This window comes from Dendrobates tinctorius, unplaced genomic scaffold, assembly GCF_039654945.1.
Source record: "Dendrobates tinctorius isolate UK_male_01 unplaced genomic scaffold, ASM3965494v1 ptg000060l, whole genome shotgun sequence".
Taxonomy (NCBI): Eukaryota; Metazoa; Chordata; class Amphibia; order Anura; family Dendrobatidae; genus Dendrobates; species Dendrobates tinctorius.
This window is the reverse complement of record NW_027361728.1, coordinates 73,106,736-73,131,228: the sequence shown is the minus strand read 5'-3', so window position 1 is coordinate 73,131,228 and position 24,493 is coordinate 73,106,736. Positions and strand designations below refer to the sequence as shown.

Genomic DNA, 24,493 nt, shown 5'->3' with positions numbered 1-24,493 from the left:
GTGATCTTTGTGAATGTTAGCATATGTTAATAGGGATTGTGCTATATGTAAATCTCCCCTAGCAAGAGATTGGCAAAAAGATCTCTGTGCTGCGTGCATTCAGCGGACTATGGCGGAGGAAGCGCCTAGTTTCGCAGCCAATCTGATATCTGCCCTAAGGTCAGAAATGGAAGGCTCAATTAAGTCCCTATTGAAAAAAGGGAAAAAAACCAGGAAGGATCCCTTTAGTTCCCCCTCGGATTCCGCGTCAATGTCATCTCAGGCGGAAAAATCATCCTCCTCAGACAGAGACATGGAGAGGATGTTATGTTTGGGGGGCTTCAGGAGAGGAAAAAATGAACTTTTCCAGTAAACAAGAAGATCCAGGCACTTATTGAGAGAGAGTGGAAAAAGCCCGAAAAATCGGGGGCCCTTCCATCCACTTCTAAGAGACGATATCCCTTCGAGCATAAGGATGCAGAGATATGGGACAAAATCCCCAAAATAGATGCAGCAGTGTCCAGATCCTCCAAAAGGTCGGCCCTGCCCCTGGAAGACGCAGGGGTTCTTAGAGACCCACTAGACAAGAAGGCGGACTCACATTTGAGGCACGCATGGGAGGCGACAGCAGGAGGACTAAAACTGGCAATAGCGGGCATTTGTACGGCACGCTCCCTCATGATCTGGCTGCAGCAGTTAGAAGAAAAGCTGGCTTCTAGGGTCCCAAGAGAGAAAATCTTATCGGAGATGTATCTCTTGCACGGGGCAGCAGCTTTTTTGGCCGATACCTCGGCGGACTCTATGCGGATGACAGCCAGGGCAGCGTCACTATCAAGTGCTGCTAGACATGCGTTATGGCTTAAGGGCTGTCCGGGTGACCTTCAGTCCAAGGCCAAATTATGCTCCCTCCCCTGCGACGGTCAATTCTTGTTCGGCAAGAACTTGGACGATATACTGGAGAAAGCAGGCGATAAGAAAAAAGGCTTCCCCAGATTCCCTATGGATCAGAGGAGACAGCCCTTTCGGAGGGGGAGATTCAATAGGGGACGCCCTCCTGCTGACAGGAGAAAATGGGAGGAAAAAATCGGGATTTATGTTTGGTGGAGGCACCTCCACCTCAAAAAAGTCTCCACAGTGATGCCAGTATTCCAGTGGGGGGGAGATTGGCACTCTTTTTTCCAAACCTGGGAGAAGATCTCCTCCAACGCCTGGATCCTAACTATCCTAACAGAAGGCCTGAAAATTCACTTCATTTGTCAGCCAAAATCCGTGGTCGTCATCACACCCATCAGGAAGGTGACCGAAGAGCAGGTGGCCTTAGAAACAGAGATCCTGAGCCTGATAGACAAGCGGGTACTCTCCGAGGTACCACGCCTACAGGAAGGGAAGGGGTTTTATTCGCCCCTTTTTCTGATAAAAAAAACCCGCTCAAACTTTCAGGACAATCATAAATCTCAAACGGCTCAATCTATGGATAAGGAACTCGACCTTCAAGATGGAATCAGTAACTACGGCGGTGAAGCTGCTACATCAAGATTGCTTCATGGCCGTAGTCTATTTAAAGGATGCGTATTATCACATCCCTATCCACCCAGATTACCAGAAATATTTGAGGGTAGCACTTTATATTCAAGGCACACTAAGGCACTTTCAGTTCAGGGCTCTTCCGTTTGGCATATCTATAGCCCCGAGAGTTTTCACCAAGGTCATAGCGGAAGTGACTGCCTTTCTCCGGATTCACGATACGGTCATAATACCATACCTGGACGATTTTCTCATAGTAGGCAGCTCAGAGGACCACTGTACAGCGCAGTTGACCCGGGTGATCAACACCTTGCAGGAATTAGGGTGGATAGTCAATTTCAAAAAATCAAAATTGCAACCCCTGAAAGAACAGACCTTCCTAGGATTCGTACTAGACTCAGAAAAGCAAGAGTGTCTGCTCCCAGAGTCCAAAATAGAAAAGGTGCAGAATCTGGCCTTCACGGGCCGAAACCAACCACATATGACTTTAAGAAGAGCAATGTCCCTGCTAGGTACCCTAACATCCTGTATTCCGGCGGTCAGGTGGGCTCAGTTTCACACCCGGCAACTCCAGTGGGAGATACTAACAGCACCAAGATCGCTAAGAGGGCGTTTAGAAGGAAAGCTGGAGCTTTCCTTAAAAACCAGAGACTCTCTCAATTGGTGGCTGGACAAGAAAAATCTGACCTTGGGAATACCGTGGGACAGACAAACGTCAGATATAATCTTAACAGATGCAAGCTCCTCGGGGTGGGGGGCACACCTAAGGGGCATCATAGGTCAGGGTTCCTGGACACATCAAGAAAGGGAAGCATCCTCCAGCCTGAGAGAAATGTGGGCAGTGAGCAAGGCCCTAAGTCACTTCATTCCGCTACTCCAGGGTCGAAATGTACGCATCATGTCAGACAACAAGGAAGTAGTGGCATACATCAACCACCAAGGAGGGACAAGATCACACTCCTTAATGGAAGCGGCGACAGACATTCTGAGCAGAGCAGAAGAACACCTACACTCCTTGACAGCCTTACATATAAAATGGGCAGAAAACATAGAGGCAGACTTCTTGAGTCGCAATACCCTGAAGCAGGGGGAATGGGCGCTAAACCGGTCCATTTTTCAAAAAATAACTCAGCTTTGGGGGAAACCGGTGATAGACCTCTTTGCCAACAAACACAACAGGCAAACAGAGGTTCTGCTCTCTAAACCTGAGAGAAAATCCATGGGCAGTGGACTCATTGCACATCCAGTGGAACTTCAGGCTAGCTTATGCGTTTCCCCCCCCCCCCCCAGTGGCTCTGATCCCAACAGTTGTCAGAAAAATCAAACGATCAGGCCAGGGTGATTCTAATAGCTCCATTTTGGCCAAAAAGGCCCTGGTTTGCTCTGCTACAAAGGATGTCCCTCTCCGATCCATGGGTTCTGCCAGAAATCCCGGACCTACTAGCTCAAGGTCCAATATTCCACGCTCAGGTCAAAGGATTCCATCTGACGGCGTGGAATTTGAAAGGTCGCTTTTAATGAATAGAGGGTTCTCCCCCGGGTTGGTGGCCACCCTGCTAAAGAGTAGGAAACCAGTGACGACTAACATCTACGGCAGAACATGGAATAAGTTCCTGCAGTTCTTAGGTAGGCCATTAGGAAAAGATCCCCCGATTAATGCCATCCTGGAGTTCTTACAATCGGGGTTGCAGATGGGGTTAGCAGTGAACACGCTTAAAGTTCAGGTGTCTGCACTAGGGGCGCTCTACAACTGCAAATTGGCATCAAATAGATGGGTAGCCAGATTTATTAAATCCTGCCATAGAGCTAGGCCTATCCCAATACCCCAGATAGCCCCCTGGGATTTAAACCTAGTGCTAGAGGCCCTTACAAAAGATCTGTATGAGCCATTACATCAGCTACCCCTAAAGTTTCTGACCCTAAAAACAATCCTGTTAGTGGCCCTCACGTCAGCCCGCAGGATAAGCGATTTACAGGCTCTCTCAGTAAATCCACCTTATACGCAAGTCTTTCATGATAGGGCAGTGTTAAGAACAGACCCCGCTTATCTGCCCAAAGTGGCATCAGATTTCCATCGGGGCCAGGAAACTGTCCTTCCATCTTTCTGCGAGAACCCAAAAAATCTGGGGGAGGAAAAGTTCCATAATCTGGATGTTAAGAGAGCTCTCGTAGAATACATATCTATGACTAGCCAGTGGAGGAGGTCCCAGTTCCTATTTGTAGCTTTTCAGGGTGCCAGGAAAGGCTATGGGGTTTCAAAAGGGACTATTGCTAGATGGATTAGGGAGGCCATTAGTGTAGCCTACACAGCTAGTGGTATCCCGATTCCTGACGGCATCAAGGCTCATTCCACCAGAGCCGTGGCGACCTCCTGGGCCGAAAAAGCAGAGGTATCGATCGAACAGATTTGTAAGGCCGCTACCTGGGCCTCACCTTCAACCTTCTTTAAGCACCATAGGTTGAATCTATCCTCCTCTGCTGACTCTACCTTTTGGTAGAAGGGTGCTGCAAGCGGTGGTCCCTCCCCAAGGTGTTTCGAATCTCCAAAAATCTCTCAGGTGGTGCTGTCATGGGTGAAGGGAAAACCACCATGGCTACTTACCGGTAGCTGGCTTTTCTGGAACCCATGACGGCACCCGTATATTCCCCCCCCCCCCCCCCCTTTTCACCATATGGGTGTGCACAATTGGTAGGGTGTTTTTTGAGTGTTGTGGTGTTGGATTAAACATGTAACTAACCGGGAAGTCCTCTCAGTGCTCTGTAACCCAACTGAAGCGGGGGAGAGGTGCCGCCCCTTATGTCTCAGTAGGTTCCAGTCCTGGCGGGGCGGATCCCCCTCTCAGGTGGTGCTGTCATGGGTTCCGGAAAAACCGGCTACCGGTAAGTATCCATGGTGGTTTCTTGTGGACAGGGTCAATACATTTCCCTGATGGCACACTGGGTTAACCTGGTGGAGTCTAGGACAGAGGCTGGGTTGTCACACATTTTGCACACACCAAGAACAGCAGACCCAACTTCCATCAGGGTTTCAGTCTCCTCGTAATCCAGTTCCTTTCTCTCCTCCAAAATCTGCAGCGCTGCCTTGGCAAAGCGGCAGCATACCCTTCTGTTTTTGTGATTAAAGCTGAAAAAGCAGCCAAGCTGTTGAAAGGGATAAAAGAACAGATCGATCAGTGGCTCTCCCTTCTGAACCTCCAACCAGGTCTGGTTGTGTGTCATAATGGGCGAAACTTGGTGGCTTCTTTAAAGCTTGGCAAGCTGGTACACGTTCCATGCATGGCCGATGTGCTGAACTTGGTTGTACAGTGTTTTTAAAAACATGCCCTGACTTGTCTGACCTACTTTCCCCCCGCACATTTCCAAAAGTTATCTCAAGAAGTCATCGGTCTAGCTTTGCTGCAACATCGCTTATTTTACTTTTGTCAACTGATTTGTGACCTGCCCACATGCTGGAATTCGACCTTCCATATGTTGGCAAGTCTTAGTGAGCCGCAGAGGGCAGTATCTGATTTCCAGCTTCTCAATGCCTGTCAGATTAACACTCAGCCCCCACACAACTGCCGAGTGGGTGTGGATTACTACCCATGTGAGGTTCTTCAAAAGTTTGCATACTGCATCAAGATGATCGCTGATGACTCTATTATGAGCATAACCATCCCACTGTTCTGTCTATTAAAACATTTGCTGCAGAATCTGAAAGAGGAAGCTTTGAATGCTGAGCAGGTGGCTATGGAGCAAGATTTTACAGTGGCTGATACCACACAGCCCAGCCTCAGAAGTCAGAACATCCATCCAAAACCATTTTGCTCAAAAAACAACTCCTCGTCTGTCTTCACTTTTTTTTTTTTGGGGGGGGGGTCAGCACTTGGACATTTTGTGAACATAAATGCATTAATATGTTTCACACAATTCATGTTTCAACCTTACATAGAACAATAATATAAGTAATGAATCGTGTGTGTGTGTGCATATATAATATATAATATGTACTAGCTGCTAATTTGAAAGTCTTACACACATCCTTTTTAATAAAGGAACAGTCCACATAATTTCTCTAACATACACCATATCCTGCTCATATATGCAGCACCCCAGTAGGTGAGCAGAATGCCTGGTTACAAAATCTGTCTGACGGTGAAACTACTGGCTCTTCCCCTTACATCATTCCCACTCTGCAGTCCAGGAAAGAGGCGCTGAGGCCTCCAGTCAACCTGCAGTGGCACACACAGCAGTCAGCAACCACATCCAGTTTGTCCCAGCACAGTGCTCAGTTGTCCCTTGTCAGCAGATGTCTGTTCACAAATCTTTAGTGCATACATATTCATTAGCGATTTACATTGTCCGGTGCTGGACAGAGACCATTGACTTTTCCAGGCTCCTAAATGAGACTTGTCTCTTTATTAAACTCTCGACCCTTACAATTTCTAAATTTGGGTCCTTACAAAAAATGGTGGTAGGGTATTGGCCAGTTTCTGTACATTTTCAGCACGTTTAAGAGCCTGGGTTAATACGCTCCACAGACCTATTCAGGCTGCAGCCTTGCACATATTGGAACATGGTCATTGCGACTCTAAGGCCTTTACCTGAACTCTGTAGCACTGCCTGTCACCTGAGTAATACACTCTCTGGGACATCCTGCAACTCATTGTTGCCCAAAACCACGCAAAAGATACATTCTGCCTGCTTGGTTAGTTTCCAGATTTGTGCAGATTGGTCAGTGGCATTCCTGTCTCTTTCCCTTGGAGGATGTTTCCAAATAAAAAGAGGCTTGTACATGTTTCAGGCCTGACACTGACTATAATACAAGCCCTTGCTTGCATACACTGTATTTCAAATTTAATTTGAATGCTCTTGGTGTGTGGTAGAATCTAATTTACTGATATTGGTCTTATAGCTCACGCAACTCCTGTACTATGTTCTCCTTACAGCAGCTTCACCTTCTATGACAGTGGTTCCGTTTGGATTCGGTGGAAAAAATGAACTGTGGATCTTACAAAATGCAGGTTTCACAGTGGCAGTGGACTTGGTGGCGGGCAAATGCCAAAATTTAAATGGGCATGTTTTAGCTGGCATTATAAAGTGCTGGCCAATAAGTATTTCACGATCTTGCTAACTATTTGGCATGAGCGAGGGACCTTTCAAATGATAAAGTTAAAAACTAAAGCCAAAACGCTTTGTGTGAACATATGCTATGGTTTTACAGATTTTTAAATGGACCTACCAAAAATTTTTGGTTTGACAGCAGATTGATCCATTCATCTCTCACAGGACTAATAAATTCAATCTGCATTGCATCCTGAGGATGCTTTTATGTCTACAAATATAAACTGTTCTGCAATTCCCTCACATGAAGAATTAATCAAGTTCCTTGTTTTGATGTCTTGCAGCTATGATGCCATATGATCTTCTATCAAGACAATCTGCGCATAAGCTGAATGCAGTAATTGTGTCAATTAAGTAGGTACTGTGCAGTTCTCAAGCTGCCATTGTTAAGTTTGTGCCTTGCCTCATGCTATGACCTTGTGCCCCTCATCAAATATGTGCAACAGACTTTTGATCCTGGATCACATTAAAGCATTAAGTCAACAATTAACTTATTAACAAATTTGTAAATCACATTGAAGTATAAAAGCTGAATAAGAGGGTCAAACAATACCTAAACCACTGTTAATAACTTTGACTATTCTTCTAGTCTTCAGAAATTCATTGAAAAATGCAGATATTGGTACAAAATGTTTCTCTTCTAGTTAAAGGAAACTTGTTATGTAAAAAATGCTTCTAAAGGCCCCGTCACACACAGCGATATCACCAGTGAGATCGCTGTGTGTGACGGGGATCAGCGACTGCCCCCCCTGCCGGTTATCGCTGACCGTCCTCGATCGGCCTGGGCCGTTTTTCCATCGCTGATCTCCCGCTGGCCAGCACGCATCGTTGCGTGTGGCAGCGAGAGACGAGCGATAAGTGACGCTGGAAGCTTGTTTCCAAGGTAAACAGCAGGTATCCATGAGTCACATGGCTCCTGGATACCTGATGTTTACATTAGAATCCAGCGTCGCTGGTCCTGATCGCTGGAGGGGCTGTCTTGTGACTGCTCACCAGCGATCAGCCTAACTATGTCCCAGCGATCCCATCATGTCGGCTCGTTGGTGGGATCGCTGGGACATCGTTATGTGTAACGGGACCTTAACTTGCAGTTAGATTAAATTTATAGATTTACTCTATTTAGCTACCCGGCATCCACTCTGAAAGCGCTACTGACACCTTTAAGCCTTCAGTCATGAGGCGGGTCGGTGTGGCTTCAGTCACCGCTCAGTGCACAGTGAGCGACAGCTCTAACTGCCCCAGGTATTGACTGACAGCCGGCTCAGAAATTAGGTTATTTTCCTTCTGGCAGCGGGGCTCTCAGTGTAAGTGTCAGGCAGCTCCAATGCTATTATCCTGCAGATTAACCCCATATCTGCAAGTTTAACTTTTTTTTTTTTTTTTTTTTTTAAACATGAAAGGCTCCCTTTAACCACTTTACCCTCAACCTGTCTCATTTCATGACCAAGCCAAACTTTTTCAATTCTGACCAGTGTCACTTTGACGTACTAACTCAATCAATGGGATCCGTTAAAGCGTTCCAAAAACTTTTTTTCTTCATGATGTTTTACTTCAAGAAAGTTGTGAAGTCTCTTTATAGATTGCATTTATTTAAATTTTCAAAACTTTTGGCCAATTTCTGATTTTGAATTAAAGTTTTGAAAAAAAGTAACATTTCCCACATGTCTAATTTACATAGACAGTTCTAACAATTTGTGTTAGAAAGTTATAATGGTAAAAGTTGACCAGCGATTTCTCATTTTCACAACAAAATAAAAAAAATTTAAGGTCCACATCACATTTAATAATCTTTTATACTTGTATAGCACCAACATATTCCACAGCGCTTTAGTATGCACACATTATCATTGCTGTCCCTGGGAGAACATACAAACTCCTTGCAGATGTTGTCCTTCGTAGGATTTGAACCCAGGGCTCCAGCGCTGCAGTGCTATTGTGCTGTCCCACATTTGACGGAACTTTAAGGGTTGTATATGAAAAAGCAACATTTAAGGAGTTTATTAACCGTTAAGATGCGTCACCGAACTGAAGTAATGTGGAAGAAAAAAATGTTCGTTGTGTTTTGTTCACTTATTTTAGACCCCAATTTTATTTTCACAAGGGTAAAAGGAAACAATTGATCGCAGAATTTGTTGTGCAATTTCTCCAGAGTGTGATGATACCCCATATGTGGGAGAAAAGCTACTGTTTGAGTGCATGACACAGCGCAGAAGGGAAGGAGTGACTTTTTGGAATATAGACTTTGATAGACTGGTCTGCAGGCATCATGTCAAGTTTATAGGCATGTTAGGGGCTCTTCAGAAACCCTACATGAGTGACCCTATATTGGACTTGATCTAGTACTTTCCTGGTGTTTGAATCTTATAATGTGGTGGAATATATATGTAAGGGAGGGACAGGACTGTAGTTGTGACGTGTTACTGTAGCAGCTGTGTACAGTCCTTCCCCCTACATGAAACAATACTCTTCTCCTTCGGCATACCTGCATCTCCAGATTCAGCTTCACCCGGGCACTTCCCAGGCCATACTGGTCCCTCTTCTAGGCAACACCCCCCCCCCCCCCCCACCACCATCAATGGAGACACAGTCCAAAGCATCTTTAGTACTTTCTTTACTTGGGCTTTTGCACGTTACATCCACAGGTGGTACATCATAACATTTGCTTGCTTCCTCATCTTTTCCTTGTTTGCTGTCACTTCTGTGCAGTACACACCCGGACAGTCCTAGACTGCTTCCCAGTTCCTTCCTGGCCTGACCTCGCTATAATGATATTTCCTTCAGCCTGTTTCGCCCCAGACATGAATTCATCAGTCAATGCATTTGGTGGCCCCTGGTGAAGCATCTGGCCCGTCTGTACCGATCTCGTCGAGGCTCCAACTCCCTTCATCCTCTTAGTCCAGCCATCTTCTGCCCTAAATGCATTGGCCCAGGCAATCAGACACCACATCTTCCTCTACTGCTGCGACCCGCAGTGGGCTATAATGACTTAACGTTACATGGCTGCCGAGCTATCCAGGCCTATTGCCCATGTGGACACTTGGGCGCCCTGGCCCCATCTGACTAAACTTCTCTTCAGCACTAACCTTAACTCACAGCAGCCCCTCCTACAATTAACCCTCTTTGAACATCCTATCATGCCCCACTAGTATACCCATCTAGTGGCCCACAAAATAAATGCATCTTCCCGGTCTATGGGGAAACTTGTCACTGATCAGGATGCATGCATGAAGGTGGTGCAAAGGGAGGGTGGGAAATGGGCAGGGATAAAAAAAAAAAAAAAAAAAAAAAAAAAAGTCCTGGAAAACAGCAAGCATGAGTGCGGATCAGTGATTTGTTATTGATCAGCTCTGTGGCTTGAGGATGCACAAAAGCGAAAAAAACCTATCAAAAAGGGAGGGGGGGTCTGGAGGGGTTAGGGAGATGGGGATTGGCTTTTGATTAGGAAAGATCAGGGACATATAAGGGTACTGTTACACCTAGCGATGGACCAGCGATATGACGCGGTCAGGATCGCTGGTGCATCGCTAGGTGGTCGCTAGTGAGCTGCCACACAGGCAGATCTCACCAGCGACATCGCTGGGGACGGGGATCGCTGCTTACCTGTCATACGGGGCAATCCTGCGTCCTCCCGCCCGGCTCCATGCGTCGCTTGTCGTCACAGCAGGAAGCGGCCGACTAGGAATGGTCCAGGAGCTTCTCGCGCGACCAGCGATAACCAGCGGGGGAGCCGGTCGGAGGTAAGTATCACATGCAGCGATATCGCTAGCAATATCACTGCAACGTCACAAAATCGGTGACTTTACAGCGATATTGCTAGCGATATCGCAGTGTGTAACTGGGGCTTTAGGGAAGGATCAGGAATATTTTGGTGGTTCAGCAAAAGTGATGGCACAGGCTTGATAAAGTCTGTGGCACCACAAGTCCTAGTACAGCGAAACACATCAGTATGACTGTTCTGAGGTCAGGTCGCCTCTGTGCACTATGATTGGTGTGATTGTGACAATCAGAGCTGGCCTTGGTGACTCCATCTTTGCTAGGTTCCAGACTATTATCGGTGCTTTTAATGGTGGGGGTGGCCCACTCCCTGGAGGACTCCACCAGGTGCCCTGCTGTTAGAAACAGCAGGCCCTTTAATGCAATCACCATGACTGGTGTAGAAGTCTAGCCATGACATGCTTAGTCTGCATCTCAACATCATTCTCCTGTGTTTAAGATATTTTTTTTTATTGAACCCCAGGGTCTTGTTTAGGCTTTCAATTAGGTACATTTATTACCTCACTGTCTAAGAGTATGATAAAGCAATCTTTTAGGTGCCAGCATTATTATATGGTTAGTAGTGCTGAGCGATACCTTCCGATATCGGGGAAATATTGGATTGGATCGGACCGATACTTTTTGGGTATCGGATATCGCCGATTCCGATACCGGAAACCAATGCAAGTCAATGGGACAGAAATATTGGAATTAAAATAAACCCTTTCTTTCTTTGTAGGTTAATTCTACATGAAGGAAAGCTACTAAGAATAATGTAGAATGTATTGGGGAGGTGGAGGAGACATTAAAGGCATAGAGGTTTAGCCCAATCAAATGGAATAGCAGGAATTAATTTTTTTTTTTTTTTTTTTTTTAAGACATTCGGAGTTACAAAGATATTGACTATGTTAAAGGGGTTGTGTAGCAATAGAGGGAGACGTTCAGAAAAGGCACATATGTTGGCGGAGTGTTGGAACGGAGTGCTTCATCTAGCTTGGAGGTTGACTGAGCCCCTGACCCGGAGGACATGGCATGGATGCGGGCACCTGTATGCACAACAGACTGTGAGTAAAGCTTTGGAACTACATGCCCTGGTGTCCTCCAGTTATTCCTGCGCCAACACACTCAGCACTGCTACATCTGTGCCTGGCACTGCACCATCTACGTCTCTTCACTACCTCTCCATCTACACTGCCCTGGGACTACAGCCCTACCTGTGGAGGGCCACAACATCATTGCTGCACCACACCATCTGTCCCAGAGGATCTGTCTGCAGCGTCGGCTTAACATCTTCATTGCTGAACACCGCAGGTGGCGTCACAGATCATTCACTCAAACTTTAATCATCATCCACACGTTCAACATTTCCCTTTTACAATGGATGCCCAGGGCCACGGACTGGGTCACAGCTACCGTGACATCTCCCATTGAATCCAACGGGCCCGGTACCGAGTACCCCACCAGCCCTGGCGGGTGATCCAACTTGGCGGAAATACATAACAGAACAGGTTGTCTGGGCTTTTCACATAATCTCAGTGCATATCTAGGCTGCAGAATGCTGACAATAAGTAATTTACCTTCTGTGGCTAGTCTGCACGGTTTCCAAGATATCATCTCTTGCTTCTAAGATAAATGTCCGGGGGGGGGGGGGGTTTCTGGCATTGAAATGAGAACTTGTAGTTTCCTCCTCCCTCACTAGTTTTACTTTACATAGATCACTGTTCAGCGTGTGTCTGGGGGAGGAGCAGCTGGGTGGTCTGCTCGCAGCCAATCACAGGCATGCCATTAGTTGACATGCCTACATGCCTAACAGGATGTGCCCACACTTCTTAGGATTCCTCATTGGCTGAATCAAATCAAACTGGCACATAGCGTTATGGGAACTTCCGATTCCGGTATTCAATATGCAAAAAGTATCGCAATTCCGATAATGCGAATATCGGCCGATACTTGCAGTATCGGAATGCTCAACACTAATGGTTAGTACAGGTGAAAAAGATGTCTATAAAGTTCATTTGAGGGGTGAGTTCAGGCAAGAGTAGTAGTTAGAAAAACAAATTATGCCTCCTGTACTCGCTGACTAGAAAGTGAAAGGATTGATGGCTTTAATTATGATCAATCCAATGTCTAAACTCGCATGGTGAAAAAAAAAAAAATCACTTGTCTCTTCTGTTCCCTTTTTACTTTGCCAATAAAAAAACTTCTAAAATTTTGTGGTGTTTGCTAGTGACAAAACTGGAAAGATAGTGCCTATTCTTTTTACATGTCAGCTTCGCTCTATAGACTGGGTCAAGGTCACCAAGGGCTTTGTTTATTAACGGAAATATACTCGTGTAGCCCCCCCCCCTAAATTTTGTCACAAAAAACTGAGAACTTATTGACTTGTGTATAAGCCTAGGGTGGAAAATGCCGAAGCTACTGCCCTTACAATGCTGCACAGTGAGCGGCCCCTTACAATGATGCACAGTTATTAGTGGCCCCTTATAATGCTGCACAGTGAGTGGCACCTTACAATGATGCAGAGTTATTAGTGGCCCTTAATAATGCTGCTGCTGCCTCAATTTAAAAAAAAAAACAACAAAAAAAAACCTATATACTCACCTCGTCCCTGCTGCTGCTCCTCAGCGTTGCCGGCTCTGCACAGTGACTGTTCAGGCAGAGGGCACCTGCTAACTACGTCATGGTGCCCTCTGACCTGAACGTCATTGCCAGAGGAAGCAAGACAGCAGAGCAACGTGGAACAGGGGACAGGTGAATATGGCTCCCTGCGCTATACTCCCCTCTCCTAGCATGTCTCTTGCAGCCCCCATGCTTATTCCATATTCTCAGCGCTGTTCTTCCTGCTTTCAGCGGTCACATATACATATGTAATGAGCGGCACCACGTGACCGCTGAAAGCGGGAAGAACGGCGCCGAGAAGATGGAATAAGCACGGGGGGCTGCAAGAGACATGCTAGGAGAGGCGAGTATGATCTCCTACACCCCCGACTGGCCGACCCCCGGATATGACTCGCGTATAAGCAGAGAGGGGACTTTCAGCCCAAATAAAGGGGCTGAATATCTCGGCTTATACGTGAGTATATAAAGTAGCTATTATACTCTTGGAGGCTTAATGTAGCAAACATTTTGTTTTCAGGTTTTGTCACGGTCTATTCAATTCCAGGAGATTATAATGATATAGCAATTACTACCACTTGGCACAGACAATGAAGACCAATTAGGCCTATAATGCCTGATAGATACTGATTTACTAATAATTAACCCCTTAAGGAACAGAAGTTTTAATTTCTTATTCTAAATCAATACGACACCGGAAAATTGATAATGTCTTTTTAGACTAGACAAGGAGGTGAAGGCAGATTTCTCTTGCATTCTCAAGTCGTGGGTAAAATATGTCTGACTACAGATTCTCCAATTAGATCGGAAATGACAATTGGTGCTCAAACGTTCTATTGAAAACTGTGCCTGTCCGTCAAGACAACTTGCACCAGAAAGTCTGTCTGCTTCTAGCTTCTCCCTCACCTTCTCCATAGAATTTTAGAAGCACAACTATCATCTCTCATAATCTATCTTCACTAAATATAGACTTTGCTTACCTTTCTGGACTGATCATCTTTAATTCATGAGCAATGTTTTAGAAAATATATATATAGCCAAGATTTATTTTCATGTCCAGTATTACGCTGTTACAAAAAGTAAAAAATAAATTGGTATTTAATAAAGACATTAAAGCTTGTGCACACAATGGTAAAGACCGCTTCTCACTGTGTTCTATTAAAATATCACTAGTGAAAGGAGTTTCACGTTGCCTGCTCTTCATGGATCCACAGCTGTATATTATACATATTGCACAGTATGCACTCAGTGATTTTCCCTCCCCCTCCACATTCCCAAGCCTCTTTTGGATCCCAGATTATCCACATTTGTTTAAATGTAATTTTGTTTATTTTTGCATATTGGATGTCACTGAAAGTGACCATTTCCACTTGTCGACATGTTGGAATTCACTTTTTTCTCAAATACCAGGTCCAAAGAAGTCGTGCCCTCTTTGCAAAAGCGTCCAGCTTCTTTTTCTGTGCTGTGGTTGCTACTTATGATTGACAGGATCACTGTCCTTCTGGCAAGGGGGCTGGCAGTACTCACTGTGTAGGACACATGTCCATATTGACCAAGGAACCCACTTTGGTAATATATGCAGCAAACGAAAAAATGTAGACAGCTTCAAGTACTTGAGGAAAGACCCTACATGTGGTCGAAACGTTGTATTTATACTTTGGCGAAATTAAAACTTCAGCTTCTTAAATTTCACCTTGGACAGGACGTGGTCTACGCTTTTTCAGTTTGAGGACCACTGTCCTTATCCTACCAAGAACAAAATCTTAACAGTAATGGGAACATATTATAGTAAATGTAAAAATCCCAACATCTGAATTATGTGCAGTTATTGCATCCAAAACCATGAATTGCCTCATTCTTCAGTTATACTAACTGAAATTAACATCCTTGATTGGAATTAAGTGGTTTTCATTTCACAATGTGTTTAAACTGAACTGGCATCTTGAGTGTCCCAGTTGGCAGTTGACCAGTTGGTGGAGCTCAAAACTGGAAACTGTGTATTCCTTCAAGCATCCTGATGTTTCATCAATGAGCCACAAGGCGGCTGCAGCAACCATTAGCGCTTCCACAGGCGTTATGCTTGCCTGAGCGACGTGTGTAGGCACATTGCCTAGATCCAATATATTATTATAAAGGTTTCTCCCCATGGTTTGCTGTGCTCTGGTTTCCTACAGTGTTTATCCAATTTATATAACATGTACATCCGCCTTATACTAACAATGTTATCGCTAGATTTTTGTTTTTTATTTCAACTTGCAGAAATATCAAAATGCTTCTTCGCTTTTATATTCTGAAGGTCTGGTTTCACTGTATTTAATGACTTTTCTTCCCTCAGCTACCGCCTAGCACCAAAGTTTCACTTCCCAAACCAGTTTGACGACGTGTACAATGCAGCAAGATTCTTCATGCAGGAGAAGGTTCTAGAAAAGTATTCTGTAGATCCTAAACGAATAGCTGCATCTGGAGACAGCGCGGGAGGAAATCTAGCTGCAGCTTTAGCACAAATGGTATGAATGCTAATGTATGATTTTCCAATTTCCAGTCTCATTATAAACTGTATACAATACCTTTTTCACACTGAGCAGTATTACAGATCAGTGTGGATCCAGAATAAGGTCCTCGAAGTGATTATTGTATTACTTTGAAGTCATAAAAAATTTTCTCTTGGAGCTCACTGCAACTTTTCATACAGAATCAGTACTTCTGGTTTGGAACTTGTTGCAGAAATGTACTGTTCTATTCATCTCTACTTGGTATACTTGACAACCTGGATAATAGTCCTACCATGCAGGTGTGGTCAGAAGATCTGAGGCAGGCCTAGTCTGGGTTGCGAGATGCCCACTAAAGAAATCTTAAATTACTTGCAGGTTACACTACAGGATACACTTTTTTTTTTTTTTTCTCCAAACACTGCAGCCTAGTATGTACACAATGCAATACCAGAATACAGAAAACCCCATGCATTATACTAGATTAGTGGGAACCTGACAGGTCCTATATTAATCTTGTTAGCACTGCTAAAATTTTAGCTTTATTTTTTTTTAAAGATGGCAACCCAGAGAGCCTTCAGGAGCATACAAAAAATATAAGGTTTATGGGGCCAATTTCTCTTCTGTTAACACTGCAGTTTGGCATATGAGAAAAATCGCTAACATCTGAATGAGGCCTTACAAGAAGCTCCCCCCCCCCCCCCATCTTTTTCTGTCCCGACAATTACTTTGGAAAAGATTTTTCTTTTTTCTAAGGCTTTTACTGCTGCCCTTCATGTGTACTATATAGAAAGGCTGTACAACTCCCTGTCATAGTGGTTTTTATCTCGTCAGTGCCGAGTAGTTTGAAACGTTTCTATGTATTCTGCATCTCCTAAAAGTATCTCAATGTCCTTTTGCAAAAAATAAACACGTTGGCTCCGCATGTCATGAAATACTTGCTGACTCCTAAGCAGAAACTAATTTGTTTATTAAAACATGAATTTGATTTTTACAGCTGCTTCATGACCCAGAAGTCAATGTGAAACTCAAGATTCAAGTGTTAATATATCCAGTTCTACAAAGCCTTGATTTAAATACTCCATCTTACAAAGAAAATGCCTACATGCCGATACTGCCCAAGACACTGATGGTCCGCTTCTGGAGCGAATACTTCACCACGGATCGATCGCTGTTTGATGCCATGATGGCCAACGAGCATATTCCATCTCAAGATGCTCACTTATTTAAATATGTAAACTGGAGCACTTTATTGCCAGGAGATCTAAAAAAGAATCATGTGTACCAGATGCCGGACAACCAGAATTCATTGTTTGTGAAAAAGTATCCAGGACTCTTGGATGTTAGAGCATCTCCTTTGTTGGCAGAAGATGAAAAATTAACTGGTCTGCCATTGACATATGTAATCACATGCATGTATGATGTGCTTAGAGATGATGGCTTTATGTATGTATCCAGACTTAGAAATGCTGGTGTACATGTAGTACATGAAAATTACGACAGCGCCTACCATGGTATACTTTTATTGGTCAGCGGACCAATCCCTATTTCTCTAGCAGATAGAATAGTAGAGAACTACTTACACTGGCTCGATACTAATTTGTGACAAGTCTTCATAAAAGAACTCAACTTTTTGACTATATTGGGAGTCAATTCTACCTACAGAAACCTGAGAAATGTTACAACTGCTTGGTTCTCTCAAACTGTCTTTCAAAGTATTGACTGTTCATTCATTTGCCAATAAATTTGTTTTTCACATTATCCATTTAAAATCAAAGTATCACATTTCTTATGATGGGTAGCGTGGCTATCATTGAACTATATTTGGAGACTACAAGAATGGATCAATCCTCAATCATACAGCTTCTTCAGGTTTCTGTAGGAGCGAACGCTAGTGTTCAGCAGGGCTGCGGATGGCAGCCTACTCTCTTCTTTCTGCCTCCGTTAAGCCCTGCCCACTGCCGCACCTCTTCCTTCAGCTCCAACTACATCTGCATGTGTCCTTCATACCATACCTTATCTTTAACATTGGGCACGCAGGCCATGCAGATATCTGCTGACGCATCTGCATGTGTCATTTTGACGCGACTGCAAACCGCAAAAAAGTAACACGTTGCGTTCGGCGCAGTGTCAAAACGATGCATGCAGATGCATCGACATACACCCGCATGGCCTGCATATCCAATGTTAAAGATGGAATACACAGGATGCATGCAGATGTAGGTGGAGCTGAAGGAAGAAGTGCGGCAGTGGGCTGGGCTTAACGGAGGGCCTCCGCAGCTCTGCCCTATACAAATGTGAAACCAGCCTAAGACCACAAGGGCAAAAACATTTTTACAATGGCTTGTAAATGTAATCTGTACTAGCAGTACAGGAGAGGAAAACCTCTTCTATTGGCAAACAATGGTTGTATGCAATGAAAGAAGACAAAAAAGTTTATTTGAAAATTCTAGTCTGCCTGTGTGACATTCTGCCATGGCTGACATTTTCCTAGTTAGCTGACAGCTCGGAGCTGAAAAGTTGGCCATTATGATCCCACAAAAAATGCATAGCAACTGAGCTCAGAGTTTTACCTTTTTCTTTGTCGCCTTTTTCCGTATTGATATTAGAAAGGTGCTGCTGAACTATTTTGCGAAGTTCCTGTGTAGTTTGTCCAATATAGATCTTTGAACAGCGGCAGACCAAGGCATACACCAGATTCCTAGACCTACAATTAAAATGGGCTTTAGAGAAAATAGGCGATTTAAGAGTAGGAAGAGGGACTCCTTCTCTGCCCACCGTGAGATGGCAGATGTTACAACCGCCACAGGCAAACATACCAACTAGGCGTGTGCCCCTATTTAATTTGTGTGGGTCTCTTAAAATGACTGGCAGAGAGTCCTTAAGGGACTGTTCCTTCCTCGCTATCAACATAGGCCTAGGGTGAATGAGGTGCCAATTTAGGTTCATTTGCCAACATGTCCCAATATTTAGATAAAATGCCATGTATATCGTGCCACTGATTATTGAAGGTGGTGATTAACCCAATGGGTTTGGTGGCATTACTTACTTTAGGCTGTAATAATTGTACCTGATCACTGTTCTTGGCTGTCTGGAAGGCCCTGGAAATTACTTTCCGAGGATATCACCTATTCTTAAAGCATTCTGTCAAGTCCTGTGCCTGGGTAAGAAAATCCTGTTCAGAACAATTTCTTCTTACCCGATAAAATTGTCCCTTCAGGATTCCATTTTTTTTAAATGGTCAGGATGGAAGCTTGAATAGTGCAGGATACTGTTGGTAGATGTGGGTTTCTGATATAAGGAAGTCTTCACAGAGCCGCCTTCTATTGTCAAATTCAAATCAAGAAATTCTGCCACAGGACACCAAAAATTCGCTGTAAGGTGAATGTTGAAAGCATTGTCATTAAGCAGATGCACAAATCTTTGACATTCCTCAAACGACCCAGTCCAAAATAAAAGCACGTCGTCAATATATCGACACCATTGGAAAACATGATTTCTAAACTCAGGTAGATCGTAAACATAATTGACCTCCCACCACCCCAAGAATAAGTTGGCGAACGATTGTGCACACCGTGCCCACATCGCCGTACCAGATACCTGCCTATAGAAGGAGCGATCGAAGACAAAATAATTCTTGTCCAGGATAAAGTGATTTAATCCATGTTAAAAGAATCATGTTGACGGTCGCCGGTAGTATGTTCCAGAAAAAAGGATACTGCTTGAATTCCCAAATCGTGCCGTATGTTGGTATACAATGATTCCACATCAAGAGTGATGAGGAAAGTATTAGGGGAGATATGTAAATCACTGAGTAAGACCAAAAGATGCGATGTGTCCTTAATGAAAGTAACTACTTTGGATTCTAACGGTTGCAGAAAAAAATCAACATAAATACATGGTTTTTCAAAAATCCCCCCAATACCTGACAATCGGCCTACCTGGCGGTTATATGCACTTTAGGCAGCATATAAAAAGTCAGAATTCTTGGGTGATGGTTAGTCAAAAAATCCTTTTCTTTTTGATTGATGACTACCTGCCAATGCCATTTCAAGAAATGTATCCAATTTTGAGTTAAAAACCACAGTGGGGTCAGATAGAAGTAACTGGTAAAACATCAAGGATTATTTAGTTGTCTTTTTGCTTCCTTAGCATAAAGTTCAACAGGCCAGATAACAATATTCCTCCCCCCCCCCCCCCCCATCAGCCTCCATAATGACCAAATCCTTATTATTGCCAAGTTCATGTATAGCCTTTCTTTCTGATTGATTAATGTTATTCAGGTGATTAGGTTTCACATCAAGAGATCATATGTCCCTACTCACTGCATCAAAAAAGATCTATCACAGGGAAAATAGAGAAATTGGGGGTGGCCTGGGAAGGTAAACGTCCCTTGAAGCGTGTCCTAGTCATTGGATGTTCATTTTCTTCCAATTATGATACAAGATCCCTCAGCACCTGTCTCTCCTCCATCGGTAAACTATCAATGATAGACAGTTGATGGTACATTAGTTTAAAGGTAAGTTGTCTACAGAATAATTATAGGTCCTTTTACAAAAGTAAATTTGTCCAAGGTGTTCATACAGTTGTGGCCAAAAGTATTGACACCCCTGCAATTCTGTCAGATAATACTCAGTTTCTTCCTGAAAATGAATGCAAACACAAATTCTTTGGTATTATCTTCATTTAATTTGTCTTAAATGAAAAAACACAAAAGAGAATGAAGCAAAAAGCAAAACATTGATCATTTCACACAAAACTCCAAAAATGGGCCAGACAAAAGTATTGGCACCCTCAGCCTAATACTTGGTTGCACAACCTTTAGCCAAAATAACTGCGACCAACCGCTTCCGGTAACCATCAATGAGTTTCTTACAATGCTCTGCTGGAATTTTAGACCATTCTTCTTTGACAAACTGCTCCAGGGCCCTGATATTTGAAGGGTGCCTTCTCCAAACTGCCATTTTTAGATCTCTCCACAGGTGTTCTATGGGATTCAGGTCTAGACTCATTGCTGGCCACCTTAGAAGTCTCCAGTGCTTTCTCTCAAACTATTTTCTAGTGCTTTTTGAAGTGTGTTTTGGGTCATTGTCCTGCTGGAAGACCCATGACCTCTGAGGGAGACCCAGCTTTCTCACACTGGGCTCTACATTATGCTGAAAAATTTGTTGGTAGTCTTCTGACTTCATAATGCAATGCACACGGTCAAGCAGTCCACTGCCAGAGGCAGCAAAGCAACCCCAAAACATCAGGGAACCTCCGCCATGTTTGACTGTAGGGACCGTGTTCTTTTCTTTGAATGCCTCTTTTTTACTCCTGTAAACTCTATGTTGATGCCTTTGCCGAAAAAGCTCTACTTTTGTCTCATCTGACCAGAGAACATTCTTCCAAAACGTTTTAGGCAAGTTTTGGCAAACTCCAGCCTGGCTTTTTTATGCCTCGGGGTAAGAAGTGGGATCTTCCTGGGTCTCCTACCATACAGTCCCTTTTCATTCAGACGACGGATAGTACGGGTTGACACTGTTGTACCCTCGGACTGCAGGGCAGCTTGAACTTGTTTGGATGTTAGTCTAGTTTCTTTATCCAACATCCGCACAATCTTGCATTGAAATCTCGTGTCAATTTTTCTTTTCCATCCACATCTAGGGAGGTTAGCCACAGTGCCATGGGCTTTAAACTTCTTGATGACACTTCGCACGGTAGACACAGGAACATTCAGGTCTTTGGAGATGGACTTGTAGCCTTGAGATTGCTCATGCTTCCTCACAATTTGGTTTCTCAAGTCCTCAGACAGTTCTTTGGTCTTCTTTCTTTTCTCCATGCTCAATGTGGTACACACAAGGACACAGGACAGAGGTTGAGTCAACTTTAATCCATGTCAACTGGCTGCAAGTGTGATTTAGTTATTGCCAACACCTGTTAGGTGCCACAGGTAAGTTACAGGTGCTGTTAATTACACAAATTAGAGAAGCATCACATGATTTTTCGAACAGTGCCAATACTTTTGTCCACCCTCTTTTTTTTTTTTTTTTTTTATGTTTGGTGTTGAATTATATCCAATTTGGCTTTAGGACAATTCTTGTGTTTTTTCATTTTAGACAAATTAAATGAAGATAATAATACCAAAGAATTTGTGTTTGCAATCATTTTCAAGAAGAAACTTAGTATTATCTGACAGAATTGCAGGGGTGTCAATACTTTTGGCCACAACTGTAGGACAAAAGGACAAACCACGTTGTAACATGGAAATTTCAACCTCTGATGGTTCATATTGGGACAAATTAATGATTGACAACTTACCCTGATTAGACCCAGATCTTAATGGAGAAGAAGCTGGAAGAGCCAGTGAGGCACTCAATTCCGCTTCTGCCTGGTTTCCCTCTGATATTTGGGGGACCACTGTCTGTACCCCGTGGGTTTCTTTTTTGGATCTCTTGCCATGTCTACCCCTCCTACAGTTCCTTCTATATCACTCTGTTCTGACGAGAAAAAAATCGCTTGATTGAAATTCAGCTATTGTGGAATTATCTTTGTTAGGAGTCTAGTTGGGGAAAAAAACGTCTTTTGGTTCCCCTATGCACCCATTTATAGGCTTTTTCAATATTAAAGTCCATTTGGTCACGTTTAAATTTACGTTTTTTACCCCCGATTTATGTCTCTCATATTGTTCAATTTGTATTTTTAAGACAGGTCTGAAAAGGTTCAACCAATGTTTTAGCATCATAAGTAATCAATTTAGATTCACAGATTTTGATCTTCTCTTTGATATTAGAGATGACCGATCATGTTCAATGAGCAAATTCATTAGGATAGTGGAACACTGAAATAATCCTTTTTCCCACATTTTTTGAAATGTACATTCTGCTTCCCAAGCAGGAAATATCTGAACCCTCAACCCCCTAGGTACCAGACCAAACCTCTTGTACTCCTCAAGGCTTTTGATGTTCCACCAAGTCTTAAGGTACTGTCACACTTAGCGATGTACCAGCGATATGACACGGTCAGGATCGCTGGTACATCGCTAAGTGGTCGCTAGTGAGCTGCCACACAGGCAGATCTCACCAGCGACATCGCTGGGGACGGGGGTTGCTACTTACCTGTCACACTAGGCGATCCTGACGTCCTCCCGCCCGGCTCCACGCTCGTCTCTCCACAGGAAGCTGACGATGAGAAGCAGTCAAGGACATTCTTGCGCGATCCGCGATAACCAGCGGGGGAGCGGGTTGTAGGTAAGTATCAGACACAGTGATATCGCTATAACATCACAAGTTATACTGTAGCGATATTGCTTAGTGTGACAGTACCTTTAGTGAGAGATTTGTGTAAATTCACCAAATCTGTGGAAATGCTATCAAAATCTGTGTGTTTAACACCATTGATCAAGGGAGAAGAGGTTCCCCTGACATCCTCAAAAAATCCCCTGGGCCTGATTATTCCAAGCCGCCTCTTTAGCTGCCAAATCCATAAGTCACATTAGAACACAGGTGTGCCAACTCTCCACCACAGAAAAGCGGCTTATGAGGCCACTATAGAAGCCTAATGAAACAATAGAAGTAAGGAGGGCACCACCAAAATACATATGGGGATACACCAGTAGCCAGTACAAATAAGCCATGCAATGAGAGAGAAAAAGCTACTGACCAAAAAACTGGGATCACCACATTAATTACAAAAGTTTTATAAAATTCAGACAGACAAAACACCAATTAAAAAGTCTCTCCATGCCAATTGCAATAAACCCATGAGGCTAATAATGTAACCCTCTAGACTCCCCTTTCACAATGTTGAACATATGTACAAGCAAAAATGGTCATTAAAGAGTTAAATGACAGAGTCACTTTGTGTCATAAATAGCATGAACCTGGACCAATATGAAACCCAAATGGGTAAAACAAATATCAACAAGACCAGAATGTATGCATTACCATATAGTAAAGAAATGCCCACATTACCCAATTCCCCTAATAGTCAGAGAAATGACATAAGGGAAAGGTGAAAAACACCCGAGTAATAAATATATATCCGGACTTAGATTAAAAAAATGTCCAAGCAAAATAGCGCTCATCCAGGATAGCGCATCAAATGAGCGCTAGGTGCATAACTATCATACAATACCAAAAATAGGGGGTGCCTGTGGAGATGCCCGACGCGTGTCCCTACCGCAAGGTAGCTTCGTCAGGGGCTGAAGGTTAAGTCTGAAGGAAGTCAAATGTGTGTATATATATATATATATATATATATATATATATATATATATATATATATATATACTATTTAATATAAACAATAAGTAGCAGCTGAGATCAATACCTGAACGGTCGCATGTGGAGAAAGGCGGGACTGGATGCTCAGACTATGCCCAGAGGCGTTCTCAGATATCACTTCCTGCGAAAGAAGGTATTCCCCGAGACGGTGGCCAAAATTGGCTAATGCGCCTGTGCAAACACGTTACTATTATCAATTCGCAATCGTCACTTCCTGCGGAAGAAGGTCACCTTGCAAGATGAAATAGTGACAGTAATTCACTATTGTGCATGCACCTGGACATAGAACCATTATAATGGCTAATTCAATGCGCAAGTACAAATATGTCCCAAAACGCAAGTACCTCCCTGAAGAGGAGTGGCGACCGAGACTCACACAGGCGCATAAAATACAAATGTTGCGTATATATCGCCGCCATGGAATTATTTAGCGTATGTTCTACATCAAATGAAAATATATGAAAAACCATACAGCAGTGTATAATACATTTAAAGTGTTATAAGAAATATTCAGCAAAAATATGCTTAAGACGGTTATAAAAATATAATCTGCGCCGATTATCAAAGGCTGCAGCTGAAGCGCATATATTAAAGACCCAGTTAACATGTCATACTATATCCAATATACTCAAAAAAAAAAAAAAAAAAAAAAGGAAGAAAGACCTAAATACAGGCCAAGGTGTATATAGAGTCAGACACATACATAGATCCGGTCAATAATGACAAAAAAACGGCACAAGTAATTATAATACGCATGCGCTGCTA

At 43.5% G+C, this 24,493-nt stretch overlaps 1 protein-coding gene across 1 annotated transcript in view; it reads left to right on the top strand.

Annotated features, from left to right (window-relative positions):
* Positions 1-17,225, top strand: part of AADAC (arylacetamide deacetylase) — a 62,828-nt gene extending 45,603 nt beyond the window's left edge. The window contains exons 3-5 of the mRNA XM_073579050.1: positions 6,891-6,960; positions 15,311-15,482; positions 16,462-17,225. Of these exons, the coding sequence (XP_073435151.1) occupies positions 6,891-6,960; positions 15,311-15,482; positions 16,462-17,070 (851 nt within the window). The 3' untranslated portion in view covers positions 17,071-17,225. The remainder of the gene's footprint in view (positions 1-6,890; positions 6,961-15,310; positions 15,483-16,461) is intronic.
* Positions 17,226-24,493: the final 7,268 nt, after the last annotated feature.